The following is a 24967-nucleotide window of genomic DNA, read 5'->3' on the forward strand; positions in this document are numbered from 1 at the left end:
CCATTAAACTTCATTGAAAGCACACAGAGTATTATACTTCATATGGACAATAATAATATTATATTTAATTAAGAGATAATACAATCATCTGCAATAAAGATGAGGCAAAATACAAAAGAGATTTGTTTTTGTTCTAATTACTCTCTTTTATTCTAATACAAAAGCTCAAATGAAAACCATTCTCTACTATAATCAAGTCTTTTTCTCTTTCTAGAACTAATATGCGGCATTTTTTTCTTTCTTGAAAAAACCAACAAACTATCCTTATAACACCCAAGAAAAAACTTTATCTTTGGATGACACCTCTCTCATTTCCCTTCATTTTTCTCTCCTCTTATTGTCTCTTCTTGTTCTGGGATGCTACATAAGTGAGAATTACATGTTTTTGGGAGTTTACCTTCTAATATTAATAATCAATCACAATTATCGACCTTCATACTCCATTGCAAGCTATGATAGCATTTATTTAAAGCTGTGTAGTAGTCACCATTTAGAACTGTGGAATTTTTTGGAAGCCTCTATTAAAGTTGTGGTAGTTACCAATCTTTACAAAAAAAGTAATATCAAATTTTATCAAAGATGGTTAATGAAAGTATACTCCACCCTTAACATTAGTTACCCGAAATAAGAAGAATTTTGGCTAATGTTGCAGCCTCAGTGTAATATTGTATGACTATTTTTTATAATTTTTAGCATTGTAATAAATCAAATATTAGCTGCTTTTACAATTACTTGAAATCTTAAAAAATTTCAATTATTTATGAATACATAATTTCCTTCATTAAAATAACATTCTTTCTTTTTCCAATTCAATTTTATTCGAAGAAACCGGTAAGAGAGAAAAAACATAGATAAAGAGAAAGAAAGAAAGCTTGATTTAGATGTCTTAAGGCTAATTTAGGAGTTAGGGTAGTTGACAGAAGAATTTGATTTAACTTAATGCTCTCATGTACATTTGGTGATCTAAATGATTATTATTTTTATACTAATTATCATCTCTACTAACTAAAATATAATTTTAAGGGAATTTGTATGCCTACCCTTAGTTGTATGGGGACACCCCTAATAGTTATAATGTGTGCTATTATTAGTAGAATTGCAAAGGTCTACTTGTGTGTTCTAGTATTGATTTGGGTGAATAGTTATATTATGATTAATCACTTTTATGCACATTTTGTTTACACATTGCACAAATAATTATTATTCCTAGGCACACTTACAAATATAACATTTTCTTAGTTTATGCACATTAAATTGTTTGTTATATTTGTTGCTTCCTTTGAATATAATTTTTATTATAGTTTCTCTATTGCATAAAGTGCATGAGAGCAATAAGTTAAATTATATACTTAATGAAAACCTAAATAAATTGCATGGAAGCCCATATGCCCTAACATATGCTTATAACTTGTTAATTCAATATTGTGAAGTCAAATTAATATTGCAACATACATTATAACTTAAAAATATAATTTAATATCTTTTAAAGATATATTTGATAAATAATTATAGTAAATTTAAATGTAAGTAAATTAATTATTTATTTTAAATATTTAAATTAGCATTTTTTTTATTAAAACCTACGGAGGGGCCTACACATTAATAAAAAAAAAGATTACAAAGTCTTTAAGGGGAGCCTTCAGCTCACTATAATGCTCAGACGAGCTACAAAACTAGTAAAAAAAATCTATGAGCCAAAGGTCCCCTCTAGGCAAAGTTACCAAATAACCTTAAGATATTCTAGGGCGGCCAGGAGCTAGCACCCAAAAAAGAAATATCAAAATAATTGCAATAAGCGCAATATTCCCGTAAAAATTGATTAACTTGCAAGCAAAAATCACAAGCAAATGAACATGCACAAAATATAGGCTGCAAAAACAAAATATTGCCCATAATAACATATTTTAATTATCAGGCTCATCACTTTTGAGATATTTTCGGGTAAGCAAATATTCAGTACTCATATAATAAAATAGTTAAACATGAAAACAAAAGTATTAGTTAAATAAGAGAGAGAGAGAGAGATTATACTGTGGGGCCACCTAAAAATAGTTGGGTGGTGCTTATTTGATAAATGATTATTATTCAATGAAATTTGCATTTTAAAATTAAAAATATATATTAAATTTAAATTAAATTATTTAGTTTAATATTTTATCATGAATTCATTAAATTAAATTATTTAATTATTTAAATGAAATAGCAATTGAATCAACCGGCACTAAGAAACTGAGATTGGTTTGCCGGTTCAAATTGATTTTTTTAGTTCAATGCGACACAAATTTTCAACATAGCTCGAATTGGTTAGTCAATCAATTTTCGAATTGAACAAGTCAGTTCGATCCAATTTTCAAAATAATGGGTGCAATGAGACAAACCTATCAACTCCAATTAATTGCAACTCAAGCTTTTGAAGAATAATTGAAAAGTTTGGAACATTAGTTGGATAACCAAATGATCTCCAAATATTACATGCTAATAATCAAATCGAGCACCTTGATGAGATGAATACAATAAGAATAACTATAATAACATTAAAACACTTAAATATCAAAATAATAGTTTATAACTTCAAGGGAATCAATATTGCATGTCAAATGTACAATATTGAAGATTTTGGCAAAATTTACCAAATGCCACTTCTAAAAAATTATAAATAAATTTGCATGCATTTTTCATAACACTTCTAAAAAATTTATAAAGACAGAATAAAGAGTCATGTTAGAGGCAGTGATGCATATAAAAACTGACTAGCTAGGCGATGTGCCTATGACAATATATAATAAGCATTGATACATCATCAAAAAATTACATTGATTGAGCACGAATCTCAAGGCAAAATCAAGTTGGAAACTTCAAAAATTAGATCGGAGATCATTTGAATTCTAATTTTAGCAAACTTAGATTCAAACTGAGCGTCTCGGAAATACAAACCCAACGACACCAAAATCGACTCAATCTGAGCCCAAATGAGTCCAAATCAAAGACTAGAAGCATTTTTGGAAGGATCGAACCACAATTTAGGCTACCAAACGATCTCCAATCATCACATGCTTATAATCGAATCGAGCGGCTCGACGAGACGAATCCAACGAACTCAAGATCATCAAATTCTGATATCATTAAGACAGTCAAATATTCATTGAATGATGCATGATCATAGGAATCAAGATTGGTCGTCCATTCGAACAACTCCAAATTTACCCTTAATCTTCCACTTATTTTCAAGCCATGCCACTCAAAAATTCTATAAATCGAACCACATTTCCTCATGAAAAAGGGAGGAAGGCAAGAGAGAAGAAGGAAGAAAGCTCAAGCCGCCTAGCTCCTCCTCGACCACCGCCGAACCACCAAGGGACGCCGGGGTTCTGCCGCACCACCGTCGGACCACCAAGGGACGTCGGGGTTCTACGGCACCACCGTCGGACCACCAAGGGACGTCGGGGTTCTGTCTCACCACCGTCAGACCACCAAGGGACGCCTGGGTTCTACCGAACCATTGTCGAAGTTCTGCCGCACCACCGTCGGACCACCAAGGGACGTCGGGGTTCTGCCGCACCACCGTCGGACCACCAAGGGACGTCGGGGTTCTGTCTCACCACCGTCGGACCACCAAGGGACGCCTGGGTTCTACCGAACCATTGTCGGAGTTCTGCCGCACCACCAAGGAACATCAGAGCTTTGATACAACATCAACATGTTCTATTGAACCAACACCAGACCATCCAAGGACGTCGAAGTGTCATCCGAAGCCAGAGTGCCCCTTGACGCTGAAGTGTCACTAGCGGACCACCACTTGACACCGGACTGTCGCCGGACCACCACATGAGGCCCGAACTTCTCTCGGACCACCACCTGACGCCCTGAGTTCTGTCAGAGTATCATCCTCCTACTATGGTCCTTCTGAACTTCCTCGCAAGACAACAGTTTTTCTAACTCCGGTCTTCTACCGACTACTGCCCTTCCAAATTCTGTCGCATACTACGGTCTTTCTGACCTTTGTTCTATCGACTATGGTCCTGTCAACCAAACAAATATGTCTATATTGATGTGCTCTATATGATGTATATTTGTGACATCAAGTCAAGACCTCCTAAGGAAGGGCCTCATTTGTAATCAACTGTAAATACTAGTGGAATCATTTTCAACTGGGCTAGGCCCCGTGGTTTTTTCCCTTTCTTGGGTTTCCACGTAAAAAATATTGTTTTCTCTGTGTGTGAGCTGGATATCCGTGCAACGCTAAGACGTAGAATTATAACTCTATCGTCGCATATATTCTAGCCCGCAACAAGCATAATACACATTTACTTTTTAATTTTCTTAGGTAAAACCTTTCTTATAGCCCTCCAAATCTTATAAATATAAGATGAAGAGGCATTTTTTGGATCTTTTTTACCCCATATTACATGTTGTGAGATATATATAGAGATTATATAGCTCTTTCTCCTACTCCACCATGCTCACTAAAATCTCACCAAGTCTTCGAGCTCTCATTTATAGCTTATCTGTTAGAAAGTTGGGTATCATCCATAGATAAATTTAGATCCAAGATGACTTATTGAGATCCTAAGCCTCTATTTTATCCTATCTTTGCTTATTTTATAATAATTAGTCCAATTTTGAATTATATTCTTATGCCAAGGTTGTGCATTAACATATTCAAAAAATTAGGTTCAAGTCCGATGAGCTCGGTTCAAGCTTAACTAGTTCAGTCTACTCAAACCAAGCTCAAGATGGACTTGTCAATCTACAAGTGAATTTACCTCAAACAAGTAATAACGATCTAAGAAAACTCGTCCCAATCAAGAAACTGCGGCCTACAGTCAGCCACAAACTAATATGTCCTATAGTCATATATATAACCAATTTTGTAACGCTCAAATCCCTGTCTAAATCTATAAATAAAGAGCTGAGAGGTGAGCTCAATTTGTACTATTTTTATATTTCATGTAACAGAATCACAAAATTTTTCAACAGGCAACAAAAAAAAATCCTTATATGAACATGGAATTCTTTTCTTGGTGTTAAAGTTAACAAAGTATTTAACATGAACTTATAGTCAAATTGAATCATGTGGTTATAATACCTAAGCAACATAGGCTCTTCTTACGCTGTTTACTGCCCAATTTACACATGCGTAATGTCTCTGCCACAGAAGAAATTCTTCGGCATCTTTTACCATGATGAAAAAAAAGTATTTATATTAACAAATATTTGAATATCTTTAAATTTGATCAAGCACAAATCTCAAAACAATTTTGAATTGGAAACTTTTGAAATTAAATCCGGAGCTATCTTGATACGTCGTCAAAAAATTATCTTGATCGGGCACGAATCTCGAGGCAAAAATAAGGTTGGGAACTTCAAAAATTAAATCCGGGAGCACCCGAACTCCGATTTCAGCGAGCTTACAGTCAAACTGAGCGTCTCGGAAATACGAATTTAACGGCACCAAATTCAACTCAATCCGAGCCCAAATGGGTCAGAATCAAGGACTCAAAGTGCTGTTGGACGGTTCAAATCACTATTTGAGTTACCAAACGGTCTCCGATTTTAACGAGCTTATACTCGAATCGAACGGCCCAACGAGACGAATCCAATGAGCCCAAGATCGCCGAATTCCAACATCACTAAGACCCTCAAATGATCAACGAACGGTGCACAATCGTAGGATTCAATATCGGCCGTCCATTCGACCACTCCCTATTCTCCCCTGATCTCACGCCTATTTACAGGCCATGACACTCCAGAAAATCTATAAATAGAGCCCTTATTTCTCATGATGGGGGATCCAAGCAAGAAGAGAAGGAGGAAGAGAAGGAAGAAGCTCCTCCTCGACCACCGACGGGACTTCGTCGGACCACTGCCGGACCACCGCCGGAACTTAGCCGGACTACCGTCGGAGCCTTGCCGGACCACCGCAGGAGCTTCGCTGGACCACCGCCAGAACTTTGCCGGACCACCGCCTGAGGCCCTCACCTTGACCTGAGGCCCTCACCTTTGCCAGAGGCCCTCACCTTCACCTGATGCCTTCACATTCGTCAAAGGCCCTCACCAAGACCTGAGTCCTTCACCTTTGCCTGAGGCCATCACCTTTGTCAGAGGCCCTTACCCTCACCTGAGGCCCTCACCCTCACCTGCGGCCCTCACCTTCGCTAAAGGCCCTCACCTTCACCTTGAGGCTCTCTCCTCCGTCGAACTACTGCCTGACGCCATTACTTCGCTGGAGCACCATCTGAGGCTTGGACTTCTGCTGGGCCACTACATGTCGCCCAGAGTTCTACCAGAGTACTACCTCACTACAACGGTCCTCCCGACCTCCGTCGCCTACTATGGTCTATCCGACCTCTATCAACAGACAACAGTCTTTCTGACCCCGGTCTCCTGTCGACTACGGTCTTTCTGACCTCCGTCGCCTACTATGGTCCATCCGACCTCTATCAACAGACAACGGTCTTTCTGTCCCCGGTCTCCTGTCGACTAAGGTCCTTCTGACCTCTATCGCCTACTATGGTCCATCCGACCTCTATCAACAGACAACGGTCTTTCTGACCCCGGTCTCCTGCCAACTACGGTCCTTCTGACCTTCGTCGCCTACTACGGTCCGTCCGACCTACATCACCTGACAATAGTCTTTCAGACCCTAGTCTCCTGCCGACTACGGTCCTCCAGGCCAAACAAACATGCATATGTAACTCCTACAATATAATGCAATCTATATGATGCACATTTGCTACATCAATCCAAGGCCTTCTCCCAAGGAAGGACCTTATTTGTAATCGACTACAAATACTAGTGGATTCATTCAAACTGAGTCAGGCCCCGTGGTTTTTCCCCCTTTTCAGGGGTTTTCCACGTAAAAACTTTGGTGTCTCTTATGAATGCTACACCCTCTCACTTATCTGATTGCGTGCCGGATTTTTATACAATGCTAAGACGATAAACTTTATATTTCTCTACCGCCGCGAATACTCCAGGACGCAACATATCTAAACTCCAATTTCAGCGAACTTATAGTTAAATTGAACATCTCAAAGAGACGAACCCAACGACACCAAATTCGATCTAATCCGAACCCAAATGGGTCCAAATCAAGACCATGAAGCACATTTAGAAGGTTCAAAACATAAATTTGATGACCAAATGATATTCAAATATGACATCCTTATAGTTAAATCGTGCGGCTCGGCGAGAAAAATCCAATGAGCCCAAGATCGTTGAATTTTAATGTTATCAAGACACTCAAAAGCTCAATAAATTGTGTGTGATTGAGGGAATTGATACCAGCCGTCCGTCAAAATATTCCCAACATGCCTCTGATATTCTCCCTATTTACTATTTGTGCCCATTCTAAAAAATTATAAATAGATCCATCATTATTTATTGAAAGGGGAGCAACCAAGAGGAAGAAGAGAAGAGAGGAAGAAAAATCTAGAGACTCTCTTGTCACTAGACTCCTTCTCGACCACCGCTCGTCCAATACAATCAGTTATATATATCAAATTCCTTATCATCTAGGATGAAACACAGTTCATCAATTGAGCTCTCTGTTAGATCGTCTTGTATGATATTGATTGTACAGTACTATCCTTAATGATGATTAGATTCTGATTTGATTCCATAGTCTATAGGCTTAAATTAAGAAATATTAATTAATATTCGTACATTACAATCAGTTTAAAATTTCAAAATTTCCTAATTTAGATAGTATAGATTTAATGATGGGGTTTTATCAAAATAATTGTTCATCTCTAAGAATGTACAATATATTTGTTATTTAATTAATTTGATTTAACTAAACATTTAAATTAGTTTATATTTTAAGCAGATCGTATGGTACAATCAGATCAAATTGTACGATCGAGATTGTATCGTATGATTATACAATAAATTAAAATATTTAATTTAATTAAATATTTTAGTTAATTTATGATTTAATATATTGTACAATATGATTAATAGAAATTTAAGTATTTAATTTTGTATTTCCCCTTATTTTGTGTGCATGGTTGTCGTACCAACATACACTTAATATATAATTTTAATTCAAAATTGTTGAGGGGTATTCAATAAAGTTTAGGTACTAAATTATATTTCAGTACGATATTTCATCATCAAACTGATGAATAATTTGAGAGTATTATATATGTATTGGAAGATATTTTGAGGTTATGTATTTTAGATATATTGGTGGCAGTCGAGAATAATAATTTTAAGTCAAGCATAGATATGACTCTGTATGAAGCTTTGCATAATTGGAAGCTTCGTTCAAAGCTATCTTGGATAGAGGTGGGTGAAAGACTATTGATCAGGCCATCCTTAGTAGATAATGCTACTGAAAAGATCTATATGATCCAAGACAAATTGAAAGTTGTACAAGATAGGATAAAATATTATTTTAATGCTAAGAATCGTGCTGTAGAGTTTTAAGTAGGAAAATTTTCATATCTAGAGCTTAGATCGATGGAAGGCATTAGTAGATTTAACAAGAAAGGAAAGTTGAGTTCAAGGTATGTTAAACCCTTTGAAGTGGTTGAAAGGATTAGGAAGTCTGCATACATGTTATAATTGATTGATCACATGTCTGAAATTCATAATGTATTTCATGTGTCACTTATGAGGAAATGGATATCCTATTTTGGAAACATGATATCAAATGTATTGAGGTACATTCAAATTTGAGCTATAGAAAAAAATTGGAGATCGGGTTCTAACCTATGATGTCAGACAGTTAAGGAATAAACAAATTCTTAACGAGAAAATCTAGTGGAAGAACATAACTAAAAGTGAAACTACTTAGGGAAAGGAGTATGAGATGAGACAACTATATCATGATTTATTTGTATGATTTGAGATCCGAGTTTTGAAATATATATTGAGAATGATATTTTTTTTAAGGAAGGGAGAGTTGTGAAACCTCTAGGTTTAGCATTTGGTTCTATCAGTTCTGACCCTAATTGAAAAGAAAAATATTTGAAATTTTATGTTTTGAAATCATTTACATATTTTTGGATGTGCTTTGGTATATAAAAAGGTTTGTATGTGTTCTGATATGAGTTCTAAGGGTTTGAAATACATATTGGCAAATTATGAAAATTTTCCCATAAAGAGCCATAATTTGGATGTTCGAGCACGACGATGTTGTAGTGGTGCCTAGGTGCTGAATAATAATATTGCAGTGCTATAGTCTCAGAATTTTGGAATTTGAACTAGCATCAAAGTGCTAGGTGGTGGCGTTGCAACACTAGGTCACTTTTTGCACTTAAATATAATATGTTTCCACTATTCCATTGACCATTCTAATTGGGCAGCCAAAGAAGAGAGAGGAGAGAGTTTTAAGAGGGAAAGAAGGATTTTTGAGCCACTTTGTGTCAATTTTAGCTGTTAGCTAGTTGAGAAAGTTATTCGGATCGAGGTATGTCACATTATATCTATCTTAGTTTTAAAAAATATAAGATTATTTTTTGAATTTTTTGATTAAATTTATATTTTCCTTACAAGAAAATCAGGATAACATTTCACTGAATAAATTTTAATAATGTAACTTTTTATATGTTATATAGATTGAGATTCTAAATATTTTGAATATTTTCTAAAAAAATTACATCATGAGTTTTAGAAATTATGTGGTTTTTATTGAATAAAAAGTAATTCAAACTCTAAAAATAGTATTGTAGTATGATCAAAGTCTGAAAATAATATTTTATAAAATCTATAATAATTTGTTTATATTTTAAAATTGTATAATTTTACTTAGTAGGATTTTCTATTGTTTATCATTATAGAAAACTGTGCAATTATGAAATATGCATAATTATGCTTAAATTACCACAATGTGATGAAATATGTGAATAGCTTTGCTATGAAAAAATATATCTTCTTGGAGATATAATTGACCAGAATTCTTTGAAATTATGTCTATGATCGAGAATCTGAAACTAAAAATATGTCTGTTAGGAGGCATAGGAGGTATAATCCTTTGAGATTCTATCTGAAATTCTATTTGGAGTCATAAGAGGGTTGAAATTCAATGAGATTCTAATTGGGATTGGAGAAATATGCAATATGAACTATTTTGTAATATAAATTTCAATTTAATTAACTACTCAGTTTTATTATTTGAATATTTGGATAACATCTATGCTCTTATTACTTTGCCTAGTATAGTGATTTATTATAATACATTTAACTGTATTTAAATATTCTAAAAATATTTAATAAAAGAGATATTTGGATATTTAGATTGGTGCTTGTGTCCTCTTGAGTTGTTGTAGCTCATTGTGATTTTGTATTCATATTTTAGGATCTAGGAAAGGGAAAGAATTTATTGATTAGTAGTTCAGGGTTTGATCTGAATCTAAATAGGTATTTTTCTATTTTGATATTTATAAAATAATGTCTACCTTTAGTTAGATTTTTCTCTGCTCTATATTCTGTAGCCATATACTATAATGTAGGTCATGTATATTTATTTTAATGAAATAAAAGAGATTTTATGGATAAGTTTATTTTCAGTACTCTAGACGCTTTAGTAGCTCTATAATATATATATATATATATAAAAGTTGCTCTATAATATGTTGTTTGTTTAAAATGTATATTGGAAGAGAGTCTAAAATATTTTTAAAACTAGATCTTGAGATTTGTCTATCGCAGCTCAACATGATAAGATATATCCTTTTGGGTTTGTTTGTGATAATATTGAGGTGAGTCACCACTCAACCAACCCTATCTAGGATATGTGCTTTCTTAGTCGAGCTCCTTTAGGGCAAGCTGCACTAAGGCAAGTGCTTGTCATTATTGAAATTCGCTGGGTTGGGTCACCATAAAACTTTTTTTTTTAATCATTTTTTTAAATTTCAAAATAAAACTTTAACCAAAGATTTTATCACCTAAAAATCCTTCATAAAGATAACCAAAAGTGAACCAAAGTACGAAAAATAAATTGTAAGAAACTAAAGAATACGCAAACTAGATTTATAGAAGATTGGTCGAAATTGACATAAATATACTCTCCAAAAGTTTTCCTCTTTGGGTATTGCAGTAACTCAGGCTCCTTTTGCACTCAACTAGCGGGAGAAACCCTTCTCCCTTACTAAGTAGAGAACACCCTTTACAGACTATGAAGAATCTCCCTCCTTTCGCCACCTGGCCTGACAGAGATGTCGCTCCCTCCTTATCTTTTTACTATGACGAAGAATCCGCTCCCTTCTTCTGTCTCACAGTCAAGCGCAGATGTTGCTCCCTAGCCTCCTTGGCTAGTGAGTCTTTTGTCTAAAGACTTTATTCTAGAAGGTCTTCTCTAAGAGCTCTCCACAAATAACAACAAGAGCACATAAGGTAGAGGCTAGTTGGAGCAATCATGTGAATCCCCTCATACCTCTTGAATCCCTCAAGGAAATCTCACACTTACATCACCTCCTCTCTCTCCATTGTGATGTGGACACTCTCCAAAGCTCTCTCTCTAAAAAAAAAAAAAAATCTTTAACTACACAACCTTCTGACCTTAAGTTTTCAGTATTACTATAGATTGGGCTCTTTCAAATAAACCCTTTTTTTCAATTTTTAGTCTCTGATCATACAATATTGTACACAAATTGTACTATTTGATTAGCCCAATTACGACACTAATCATCCTGTACATTGCACAATCATTTAATACGATTAGTTATATCGAATCACAAATCATGCAGGATGAACTATGTTTCATCCACTGAGCTCTCTATTTGATCATCATGTACAATATTGATCGTACAATATTATCATTAATGATGATTAGATCCTGATTCACTTCCTTGATTTATGGGATTAAATTAGGAAATATTAATTAATATCCATATATCATGAAATGGTTAGTGCAGTACGATCAGTTTAAATTTTAATTTTACTTAATTTAGGTAACATAGATTCGACTGCAAGGTTTTATCAAAATAGCTAATCATCATGTACGATTTAAGGACTTACAGTATAATTAGTATAGCCTAATTTAGTTAATTTAATTTAATTCAACATTTGAATTAGTTTGTTTTAAGCATATCATACAATAAGATTGAGTTTGTATAGTATAATTATATAAAAAATTCACATATTCAATTCTAATTATTTGATTTAATGAAATATTTAAATTAATTTCTGATTTAATTGATCGTACAATACGATTAACATACAAATTCAAGTATTTAATTTTTATATCCTTTTGTGTGTATGCATGATTGTCTTGCCAACATACACCAAATATATAAAATGACTCAAGAAAATAGAAAAGTATAGACTCCTTCAAAAACAGAATGACTTAGACCCTGATTCTGCACTATCTTGAGTTTTTAATTATGTTTGGTATATGATGTGCCTAAAATGGTTAGTTACATATAAGAAAAACATGCAATGCATAAAGCAGGAATAAGTAAATGAACATCAAATAATATTTACAATCTTCTAAACATACGATCTGATTCCCTCATTTTAATAAGATCTTTATAGCTACATGTGGGCAATCATCATTGATGTAACACTAGATGCCTTTGGTAAGTACCTATGACAAATGCTTTTGAAGTGTGCCTCTTAGGCAAGTGCCCCATGAGTGTCTTTTGAGCTAAGGACTACTCTGACCAATGAGGCTATTAATGCAAGGTTTGTAGGCCCATTGATTTAATGTAGGATCCTATGAAAGGACAAGTTGCCTCAAGTAGGGCCAGTTTATCTTTTGGGTGAGTTTTGCGTAAGCAAGTATCTTCTTGGGTAGAGTCGTAGAGGTATATTGAGTTGAGTCCCCACTTAATCAAACCTGTCTAGGATATGTGCTTTCTTGGTCAAGCTCCTTTGGGGCAAGTTACACTAAGGCGAGTGCTTGTCATTATTGAATTCAACTAGGTTGGGTCCCCTGTGAGCTAAGTTCATCAGCTCTTGGTGAAGTTCTTCTAAGATGAGCTTGGCTGATAAATATGAATTGCACGTATCCGCAAATTAGGGTGTCCATTAGGTATATTCATTCTTTATCATAAATGAGAATGTTAAAGAGGAATAAATAGATGGAGGATATATAATGTCACTGTTTTTCAAGTATCACTTAAATTTTTTATATTAATTACTATTTAAATTTAATTCATACAGTGTTCCATTATTTTGCTAAAAATGTGTGAAAAATGTGAATTCATACTATGCCCTTCAAGGAATTTTATCAAATTGAGATAATGTTGTGCTTATATTTTGCATTATCTAAAGAATGCTTTATTATAATGTTGTTATAATTAAATTTGATTTGAATGTCCTCTTCATTGCTTATGCCTATATCTCTGCCTCTGTTTTCTTACATTCTTTCATTTTACTCTTACAAAATTCTTTTTTCACATTAGGCTTATATTATCCTTATATTTACAATGATAGATGATGCATCTCTTATAATTAATTAGTCACCCAATTAGTTGAAAACCCTTCTTTTTTTCTCCTTTAAATTGAAGGAGAAAGAATTAGTTTCACAAAGATTTGACAATTATTAATTAGTATGGGAATCTATTGAGTCATATTATATAATTATTTTTAAAATTTTAAATAAATTTAAGTTTTGTTTGGAATGAATTTCGTACCACTTCTTAAAACAATTTTTTTTATTAAAAGTTGCTTTTAAAAATAGTAAGACAGTCATCCTAAATGAAGCCATAGGTTTCATTTGGAACAATTTTTTTACTGCTTCTTAAAGCAGCTTTCTAGTAAAATATTTTAAGTTTTGTACTAAAAAAATATTTTAAGAAGTAATAAAAAAAGTTATTCCAAATGAAGCCTTAATCATAAATTCATATACTTACCCTAATGATTATCAAAGCTCCTACCCACTAATATTAATAGAAAGAAAATAGAAGCACACAAAGAGCTATTCATAGAAAAGAAACAATCGAGAGCTCTAATCAAAAGCATCATAGCCATTTCATATCAGCAGCAAAACCCAAAAAAATAAAACAAACCAATAGCCCAAACAAAACAAAACAACAAAGATCCCCATAGAATGACAGCAAAAGTTTGAGCTATTCTGAATTTCCAAATAAAATTGTTTGCAATGTTGGTCTAATCATGCTTCAATCTTTTGAACATTGCCAAAAGATGGCTCCTACCATGTTCGCAAAAGTGAAAATGCTCCCAAGTTCTCCCCCCCTTCTTTAAGGCTTTGTTTGGGACAGCTTTCTTATTGCTTCTCAAAGCAACTTTTTAGTTAAAATTTTTTCTCTTTTTTACTAGAAAGCTGCTTTAAAAGCAACAAAAAAACTGTCCTAAACGAAACCTAAATATGATAATCAATGCTCTCTTATTGAAAAGAGGGAGAAGTTTGTTAAGGCTTTCTAAAAATTGTCTATGTAATTCCCCAAAAAAAAAAAAAATTGTCTATGCACAAATATGCTCCAAAATTGGAAGAAAAGAGCTAAAAATGTCAAGTCCATGGAAATCAAGCTATGCTAAATGCATTAAAAGAGTAAGAGAATATGAAGTGATTGAGATTCTCATTGTCAGTCCTACACAAGTGGCAAATCTGAGGATTGATGATGTTATGAATAGCAAGAACATCCACAATTTTGAGACCACCATTAATAGAAAAATGAATAGGCCCAAGGTTTGAAGAAGGGTGGCATGGTAGGATATCGAACACCTCATTCTCCACAGGAGAAAAACAATAGAAGAATGTGAGGCCTTATAGATTCAACAAGAAGCAAAGGTCTTTCTAGAAAAAAAAAAGTAGACCTTACGATCACAAGGTCTCTGAACTGATAAATTGTTAAAAAGCAGGTTGTTACATTGCCAAAGATCCCAAATAAATTTAAACATATAAATCTGGCTATAACATAAATGGAGAGAAGGCCTAATCAACCTTTGATCCAAGGTCTGCAAGTGTGATCCCAAGCTACAATGTGGAGCTAGTTGGCGTTAAGATTACCATGGCAAAGATATTAGGAGCAATATGTATTCAAATTTGTGTACAAATGCTTTAGGAAAGTAGAGCGAGCATGCCCAATTGGCAATAACATTCTAGATAAAGAACTTATAAAGTTGAAACCTGTTAGTTAGGGAGAGATATTTAGCTTTCCATCCATCAGAAATAAGACAACTTTTGTCTGCCAAGAGTGAATACTGCTTTTGGAAAAATAAATAAGGATTTTGGCAGTGTTAACCTGGAGGTTAGAGGCTTGGTAAAAGATGTCCACAATATTCTTAAGACAGAGGATGTTAGCAATTGATAAAGCCCAAAAATAAGAACATCATCTATATAAAGCAAGTACGAAAAATTGCTATCATTAATGGTGATATAAGAAATTTCATTCCTCGAGAAGCTTAGAAAGACAATTCATTGTAATAACAAAAATTAAGAGAGCCTAAGGCCAGAAGATGAGGGAAAGCATCCTTCCAAAATGCCATTGATACAAAGAGAGTAATGGACAAATGGACATCTTAAATATCTTTTGACAGTTGTTTTCATGTAACATAAGTTACAAATATAAATCTATGGCGCATTTACAGTAAAAAAGGCCCGGTAAGCCAACCCCAAAATAAGTTATAGACAGCAAAATAACGAAGAAATGTTATTATAAGGTATAAAGGAATACATACACTTAAATAAAAAAAATTGTTGAGATGAATTGCATATTTATCAAAGTTATATACTTGAACATAAATGTTCAAGTATCAAAGTTATATACACGATATACATTCAATGTTGTATCAAGCTTAGGAAAGCCACTACTTAAAGCTAACCTTATAAAGCCCGTTGAAGAATATATCAGAAGTTCAATTTCACACAACTATTTTTCAAGTCTAAGATCAGCCCAAAGAAGAAACCGCCGCGGCCGACCTAAAAATCTGGCTTGCCAGGCAGGTTCTTCGTTTTCATAAATAAAGCCACCCTTTTCATACAACTTTCGGGCAGCTTCATTATCCACAGCAACATGAACATATAGGTCAGTTATACCTGAATGAAAATTGACATGAGTTGGGATTAAGTATTTCTATGTATATATATGCACTAAAGCAACACCTCGCGAGGTTGTTTCTATAAAGCAATAAGCATGCCTGTACAAGCAGGAGTATATTAGGAAAAAATTTAGGCAGACGTTTTTGTCAATACAAAAGCTCATATATCGACAAGCATTTTGCCAAAAGCATTGTTAAAAGAATGAAATAAATTGATAGAGAATGAAATGGAGCTAAGGAACTTAGCGAGCTAAGCAGCATTCCTAATGTGTTTGGGTTTAGCCAAAAAAAGGGATAGAATATCGACATATAAGTTGAAGCAGACAGATGCAGATATTAAACAATGGCTAGTTTCAATTAAAAAACAAGGGGTAAAAAAAAAAAAGATGAACGAAATCAACTGCAAAATAGAAATTTGAAATGTTACGTAAGCTCTGTTTGGCATTGTGCATTGCACTGTCTGTGTTGGAGCTCCAGAGTAAACAAGATAATTGTTTAATAAGATTATGGTCTAAAGAGCTAAAAGAGTTATGGCTGTTTGGTTAAAAGCTACTGGGACACAAATAAAAGTGACTAAATGCCAGAAAGAAATATTTTTATAAATTTTACAATATTATAATTTAATAAATGAATCATAAATAATATATAATAATTAAAATTAATGAATTTATTTATATATTTAATAGAATATCTAAATTTCATGAAAGTGCTTTCTTAAGAGGCAATATAAACTACCTTTCTAAAAAAACTGCTTTTCAACCTTCATATAGCTATCCTTTTTCCACACTAGTTAAATCAAAAATCTTATAATTGCTTTTGTTCAAGCAGAAGCAAGAGCAAAAGGCATTACCACAGAGACTTTTAATCACATCAAGTCATGGGAGATAGCATAAACATTAGAAGGTAATAAGTCATGAAAATTAAGACTTCAGAGAGGTTAAATAGTCCCAATCCGGTAAATCTTAGATTTCCATCACTTTTGGGTGTTTTCTGTGCTAAACGCACGTAGCAAACCAATTCAAAAATTTATTCCTATAGGTTATCACCTAGGAATGACTATGTTGTAACATGCCACCTTGTATGAAAACCCGAAGTGGGCTTACCACCTATGAATAACTTCAAATTTAACAGTGTGATAACAGTGAAAAAAGAAATCAAATAATACATAATGTCTAGTTAATTTCAATCTCTGATTTCATCATCGCTAGGAAAGTATCTTCCCTCCCAAAACTCCTCCTTGGCCCCCGTCGGATGAGCTCGCTCCGCTCGGTTCCGCCCGCTGTTCCGCCCGCTCTGTTGGTTTCAGCCTCGAGTAGGTGTGGATCGGTCTGGTTTGGACCGGTCCAGCCGGCTCAAGTGCCGGCCTAACAGTATCTCGATCTTCAAAATGTATGCAGAAAATTGGGTCATCACATTTCACATAAGAATGGCCTTATAGGCGGCCAGTAATTCAGTAAATGTAAAACTTATAATGATTGTGAAACAAAAATGAAAGACTATGCATTAGAAATGCAAATCATATATATCCAAGTTGTTTTACCTCTTGGTTTTTATTTTTGAGTGCATTTCAAGTGAAAAAACAATCCAATGATCCTAATCCTAATGAAATGGGCCAGGTTGTGTTCTCCAATATTTTGACTCCCTCTTAAGGTTTGATTAACTAGTGCAGAGGCCAATCCAATTAACATCATGATTAAACTAGGTTTCACCCTTATTAGGTTTCCATGTATAATTTTCCACCATAACTGGTCATGTGTAGATTGTTACTTACTAGTTATTATATTGTTTCCTTATATGTTGCTCCAGGTGTTGCCTTACATGTACTGTTAAGGTCATGCTACAATATCTGAATTCCATCCCTGCTAATTGCTGCTTGCAGCTGCTCCCGCAATTGTTACAGCCTCGGATTTGCTAGTCTGATTGTCATTGCATAGCTACGGCCCCAATGATCTAGTTTGCTTACCTCAATCCTTAGGTATTGGACTACTTTTACTCTTGTACCAGTATAAAGCTTGGTTCTCAATTCATAAAATTTTTATCATCGCTATTATTTTAATTTGTTAACTTGTATTAGTTTATGTGTGTGATTGATTTATTTCAAGTGTGAATTATGCGGTTATTCTTTTCATAATATGAAATTGTTCATTCACTAAATTTCATGTGCAATTTCATATTTTGATCACTATTAAATTATTATTTGGAATCAAAGAAGTATGTTGTTACTTTTGCATTAATAGTGACTGATGTTGCTAGAGTTTAGCGTGGGCAAACAGATCTAGATATTTTCTATGGGCATGCAGAGCAAAAATGAGCATTCAAGTGCTTTGTACTAACTTAAATCTTATGCTGATCATTTTAAAATAAGTAGAATTTAAATATGAGTAATAACCAAGTAAATGAACCATGAACATAGAAAGTGTTTGATCGGGCATAAAATTCAAATGTTTATGATGACACAAAACACGTAGTTTTACTGCATGGCTGGTATAACGAAGAAAAGCACTACTATTTTCTGAGGAAAGAAAAATATTTGACCAACCCTAGTCGTCAATGGTGACAACAAATGGTCCATGCATCGGTCATGAACCCATGATAAGTCATCTAGTGAATCAAATTCTCAATTAACACATTAAAGGCCAGTAAATAATATAACGTCATCACATCTTTATTTACACATGGTAAGTGAACGAAACAACTCAATGATGATTCGAAGTTGCAATTTATTTCGTTTTCTAGTAGTAAATACGGAAGAAATGAGTGCATCACCCCATTGACGAGCAACTTTTTTTGACTCTGAAATTAATGCATGGCCAAAACCATTTCTTTGCAGCTCCTTGGCAACGCATACATTGCTAAGATATGCCCTTTTGAGGTCAGCTTCAATTCCCTGAATCAGTTAATTTTGAACGAGCGAAAGAAATATTATCAAGATCAATCACTAAATAACCTCGATAAACAACTTAAAAAAATAATGGATAATTTAACTGACTGCAACTTAGGCTTCATTTGGGACAGCTTTCTTAATGCTTTTTTAAAAAAAAAATTTAGTATAAAAATTTTTTGAACTAGAAATTTTTGTACTGAAAATCCAAAGAAAAGCCTTAATCGGTACAAAAACTATTGCAAACAAGACATCGAAATGTATTGATGCAGCATTTAGAGATTGGATCTATCCTACATTATTACATTTTGATTTGTGATGTTTATATTGGAATGTTACCAAATATTGATTAAGGACAAAGTCAACAATTCAGCGATAAGTCCCAAATCCACCTTGAAAAGGAGTTCCCTAAAGCATACGGATGAAGATGAATCATGTGCTACAAGATGCTTTTCAAAGCCGAGCAGCTTCATACTTGTGGGTTTATTAGAGAACTCTCCTTGAACAAAGGAACATTATAAAAGAACTTGTCCCAATCGATAAGTAAACTCACAAGTCGGCCCTAGCAAATAATATCTAGGAAGTCAAGTTAATCCAATCTACTCAGTTTTGTACTCCTTGGCTTATTAAAGAACACTTCTCAAGCATGCAACTATAATCAAAGAACTTGTCCCAGTTGATGAGTAAGCTCATTAGTCAGACCTAGCAAATACCATCTAGGAAGTCGGCCCTGGTGCCCACTCCAAAAATAATGACTTCTCAAAACAAACTATCAATTAGTCTATTCAAAAGAGATATCGTTGCTCTTGTTCAAATGCTAGCTTCCTTAATTCCTTCTTCCTTTGAGCTTAAGTTCAACTTCATCCTTATCAAGAATGAATGGTGCAAAAAGGGTAAAATTAAAATCTCAAAAGTAGATATCATTGCTAGCTTATTCGACAAGCAAAAGCAAGAAAGAACTTCTGACAAGAAGAGAAAAATAAGAGATTCGGGAACTTGCTTCTTAGTAGAAGAAGCTAGTCAACCAACACTCTCCTTCTCCTGCTGTTGTGAGAAAAGATGTTGATCTGGTAGTGACTGATGATCCCCGTGCCAAAGGTCAAAAATAAATAATTTTTACCTTCGGCATGGGGAACATCAATCATTATCAGATTAACATCTTTAATTTTAAGTTGAACATGGGGAGAAGGTAAAATTTTTTTAATTAATTAGTAATATTTATACTTCAAAGGATTCATGTAATGATTATTTGATAAATTTTATGCTGTTCATCAACTACCTAATGGAACCCTCCACTTTATGCTAATAAGTTTTTTAGATTTAATTTTATTGAGCACATTTTCAATGCATTCTTTTTTCTTTGAGCGAACTGTTAGGTGAAAAATCTATTGTTGATCCTCCTACTTACTAAGAGCATTTATGCTAGAGGCAAAAAATTGGCTAAGTTATCGATCTATTATAGACCAATGTTGCTAAACCACCCTTATAAGCCGAGGAAATTGAGTCTGTCCAACTGCCTGCTACAATTACTGAGATTGAAGTTGCCAGCTAACTATTGAAAGACAAAAATACAAGCGCACCTATTTCTAATTTGCTTATTATTACTATTTATTTTAATCGATAAAAAATGTATTAAAAATTAAATTAATTAAATTCTATCACTTTCCTCATATACGACTATCTCCCATCTTATCACGTTGTCTGGGGTAAAAAAGTACACAACTTTTTTACGCATTTATCTTGACTAAACAAAATGAAGATAAAAAAATCAAAGGCCAAGAAAAAAAAAACTCATTTTCCTCTCAGGCAAACCCCCTCACTTGCCTCCTCTCCTCCTCACAGAACCTATCGCCTACCATCCCTCACGAATTCCAACCCACGCCAACCTCACCAATGCCTTCTCCCTTCCTGCCGACAAATTCCCCTCTCCACATGATCCACCTCTCCTCCTATACCCATACCCGGGCAAGCGAGCCCATAGTAATCTAATGCAGACCAACCTCCTCCAAACCACCTACCCAATGTCGCCCATTTTCCATAACTTCAATGAATTTCACTTATTATCCACCCTTTTCTCCCTCTATCTCTCTAATTATCCATCTTTCTCTCTCTAAGCAAAGAGTAAGTCTCTCTACTTCCCCTCTTGACTTCACACTCTCTTCCAGTTTCTCCCTCAAACTCTCTCTCTCTCTCTTACAAAAAAAATTGTTTAATGTATTCGATCTCCTTGCAAATTCTCTTGTCGCCTTGTCATTGTCTTTGATGTATCGTGCATAGGAATAACAAATACAACTCTCAAAATTCTGATTGCAAGGACTGAATGTGATGAGCATAATTTGTGCGTATTTTTCTTAGCATGGCATGGGAAATTCATAAGAAACACTCACAACGTAACAGATATACCTTATGCATGCTTTTCTTAGCATGGCAGATAAAATTATACTATTTTGCAAATTCCCATATACGCCTTTGTTGGCAAAGTAGGTTTTCAAAATCGGTAATGGCATCTTCGAACACCGACCATGTGCACTTTTCTTGGCATGGAGGGAAAGAACAAACTCCTCATTGATGCCCCCTAGGCAGGGGAGACTACCAAAATTTGGATTGAACAAACTTGAAAGAACAACAAATGGGGGACTTATGGACATGAATGAGATTAATTTAAAATTAAAATAAATATTTATTAAATAAAAAAAAGGAAGAAGAACAAAAATAAAAATATATATTGTGAATGTCGAACTGAAACTGGATTTCTAGGGGCCTTGTTCTAAACACATTAGTTCGATTAGAGCCCATATAGAATCTCCTTGCCACACTCAGAATAATCTTAAATATTCATAAACATATTAAACAGCTCAAGTGAATGTGAAAACAAGCCCTTCTATTTATAATCAAGAAATCTAATTCCCATGTGGGGCCCACCCTCCACACTAAATTACAATCACATGAAGGCGAAATTTGGGCAATTTGAAAAATGTGCAAATATGCTAACTCGTAACAAGCGCGACCAAATTTGCATAACATAAACACAAGAGAATAGTAGGTGGAAAGCACTCTAAGACTTCAAAATGAAACTCTATCGATAATTTAACAATAAATGCTCACACAAACAATCGAAAATCAAATATTTTTCAAATCTTGCACGCATCAAAATATACTTATCAAATTTAAGCATAACACATTAAGAGTCATGAAACTAACACGAAAAACATGTCACTATCTCAACAAATGTGCAGCTTCTTCATGAAGCTTGTAATCTCCTCAATAAGTATGCAATTGGCACAAGAAGCATGATGCTTCTTCAGGAAGCGTGTAACTACTCCAAGAAACATGCCATCATTCTAAAAGCATGTAATGAGTCATGCAACTACACTAAAAGCAAGAATACTATATATCATATAAGTGTGTAGTATAGAAGAATAAAAAAGTGTGAATACATTAAAAAACATGCAAGAATACTATATATCGAATAAGTGTGTAAGCACACTTTATAAGCACATCAAAAAACATGTAAGTTTAACATGCAAATGAAAGCTATCAAAAAGGATGCAACTAAATTGTATAAATACACTGAAACATGTACAAGTACACCATGTAGGTGCATCAACAAACATGCTAACACATTGAAAAACGTGTGAGTACACTATACAAATGCACTGAAAAGTGTGAAAGTGCACCAAACAAGCACATTAAAAAGCATGCAAGTACACCATATAAGTGTGCCGGAAATGTGCAAGTTATCCAAAAGATATGTTGAATTGCTAACATTGAAATACTGGCATGTGCTCTAATAAATACATCAAACTCCTAAATTTGAAGTATGAAGTTGAAATAAAAAAAATAAATTAAATTTGACCTCGTATTGAAAAGCATGCAAATTAAAAAAAAAATGCAACCTCTCTAAACTCTATTTAATCTTTTAAAAGCAAGATTATTTACACATGCTCCAACAAATGTGCTAAATGTTCAAGAATAAATTTTGAAAATGTTGTGCGAGCTAAGAATAAGTTGAACTAAGATTCTCTTGCCTTAAAAATTGTGCAATTGAACCATGCCAATTATTTTACAATTTACAAACTTTTTTTAAAATTAAATTTTTTAATGTGCTTTGACAAGTAAATTAAACATTCAAACTTGTTTGAGAATGTTGTGCAAATAAGAAACAAAGTGAACTCAAATCAAACTTGATTATTTGCGAACAAATTGGCAGAGTTGACAAGGTCAAAAGTAACAAAAATGAAAATGTCCAACACCTCGATGATAGTCGTGCTAACAAAAAATTTCATCCGAAGGGAGCCTTACTTTCAAAATGCCTCCAAATTTCAAAGACAACTTGTTGGGGCTTAAATTTCAAATAAAAATCTAAAGAAATTTAAAATTTACAAATATTAAAATATTCAAAGTGAAATATGATATCATAAAATTTAAAGTAAAATTCACCCACCTAACATAACCATTTCTCAAAGGTGATCAATTTAAGAATAACATTGGCTCATAAAAAAATTAATAGCTTATTAAACGTATTGCTATGATTCACTCTCAAATAACTTCTCACTAGTAAAAACATGGCATGTGGTAAATTGTTATGATCAGGGTCACCTAATAAGATAGTTTTGATGCAAAATGACACCATTAAATTATAACAACAGTAATAACCCGCAAGTTCCTCAATTGCAAACCTTGAGTAATAAATCATTGGGTGCACATAATAGGGCATAAAATCTTCTATTAGCTAAGGTTGACATAAATATGTCCCATAACTTCTCACTAGTAAAAACATGGCATGTGGTAAATTGTTATGATCAGGGTCACCTAATAAGATAGTTTTGATGCAAAATGACACCATTAAATTATAACAATAGTAATAACCCGCAAGTTCCTCAATTGCAAACCTTGAGTAATAAATCATTGGGTGCACATAATAGGGCATAAAATCTTCTATTAGCTAAGGTTGACATAAATATGTCCCACAACAACAACAACAACAACAACAACATCAAGCCTTTATCCCACTACGTGGGGTCGGCTACATGAATCCTTTTTCTCCATTGTGTCCTATTAAAAGTCAAATTCTCGTTTAAATCTAATAAAGAAAGGTCATTCCTAATATTTTCCAACCAAGTCTTTTTAGGTCTACCCCTACCTTTCTTAACATAAGTCAAATCTAATACCTCTACTCTCCTAACCGGGTCATCGCAAGGCCGCCGTTTTATGTGACCAAAACCATCTAAGGCGACTTTCTCTAATATTATCTTCTACTGGAGCAACTCCAACCTTTTCACGTATATGCTCATTCCGTATCCTATCTCTAAGGGTAAAGCCACTCAACCACCTGAGCATTTTCATCTCTGTCAAACTTAACTTAGTATTATGCTTCTCTTTTAAAGGCCAACATTCGGCACCATAAAGCATTGCAGGCCTCACTACCATCTTATAGAATTTTCCCTTAAGTTTGAAGGGTACATTTCTATCACATAACAAGCCCGATGCATTCCGCCACTTCAACCATCCAACTTGAATTATGCTGATAATATCCCCATCTATTTCACCAACACTCTGAACAATAGATCCAAGATACCTAAAACGTGTACTCTTATTAATGACTTGATCGCCCAAAGTCACAATCCCCTCACTAGGACTATTACTACTAAAATTACACTCCATATATTCCGTTTTAGATCTACTCAAGCGAAAACCTTTAGACTCTAAGGTTGACCTCCATAATTCAAGTTTACCTTCAACTCCCTCTCTAGTCTTATCAACAAGAAGAATATCATCAGCAAAAAGCATACACCAAGGTACATCATCTTGCAAATGTCTAGTGAGAACATCCAAGACTAAAGCAAAAAGATATGGGCTTAAGGCTGATCCTTGATGTAACCCAACCGAAATAGGAAAATACTTGGTCAATCCACCTTGTGTTTGAACACAAGTAATAGCTCCTGCATACATATCTTTAATGATTTGAATATAAGCATTATTGACTCCTTTCTTTTCAAGAACTCTCCATAGCACTTCTCTTGGAACTTTATCATATGCTTTTTCTAAATCAATAAATATCATATGTAGATCATCCTTATTTTCTCTATATTTCTCCATCAAACCTCTTAATAAATGTATGGCTTCCATAATCAT

General features: G+C 34.1%; 1 protein-coding gene across 1 annotated transcript in view; it reads right to left on the reverse strand.

Moving 5' to 3' along the window:
• Window positions 1-15550: 15550 nt before the first annotated feature.
• Window positions 15551-24967, reverse strand: part of LOC110106887 — a 20272-nt gene continuing 10855 nt past the window's right edge. Inside the window, exons 4-5 of the mRNA XM_020836963.2 lie at window positions 18718-18838; window positions 15551-15949 (exon numbers count right to left, since the gene is read on the reverse strand). Coding sequence (XP_020692622.2) covers window positions 15783-15949; window positions 18718-18838 — 288 coding nt within the window. The 3' untranslated portion in view covers window positions 15551-15782. The remainder of the gene's footprint in view (window positions 15950-18717; window positions 18839-24967) is intronic.

Source organism: Dendrobium catenatum, unplaced genomic scaffold, assembly GCF_001605985.2.
Source record: "Dendrobium catenatum unplaced genomic scaffold, ASM160598v2 fragScaff_scaffold_1446, whole genome shotgun sequence".
Classification (NCBI taxonomy): Eukaryota; Viridiplantae; Streptophyta; class Magnoliopsida; order Asparagales; family Orchidaceae; genus Dendrobium; species Dendrobium catenatum.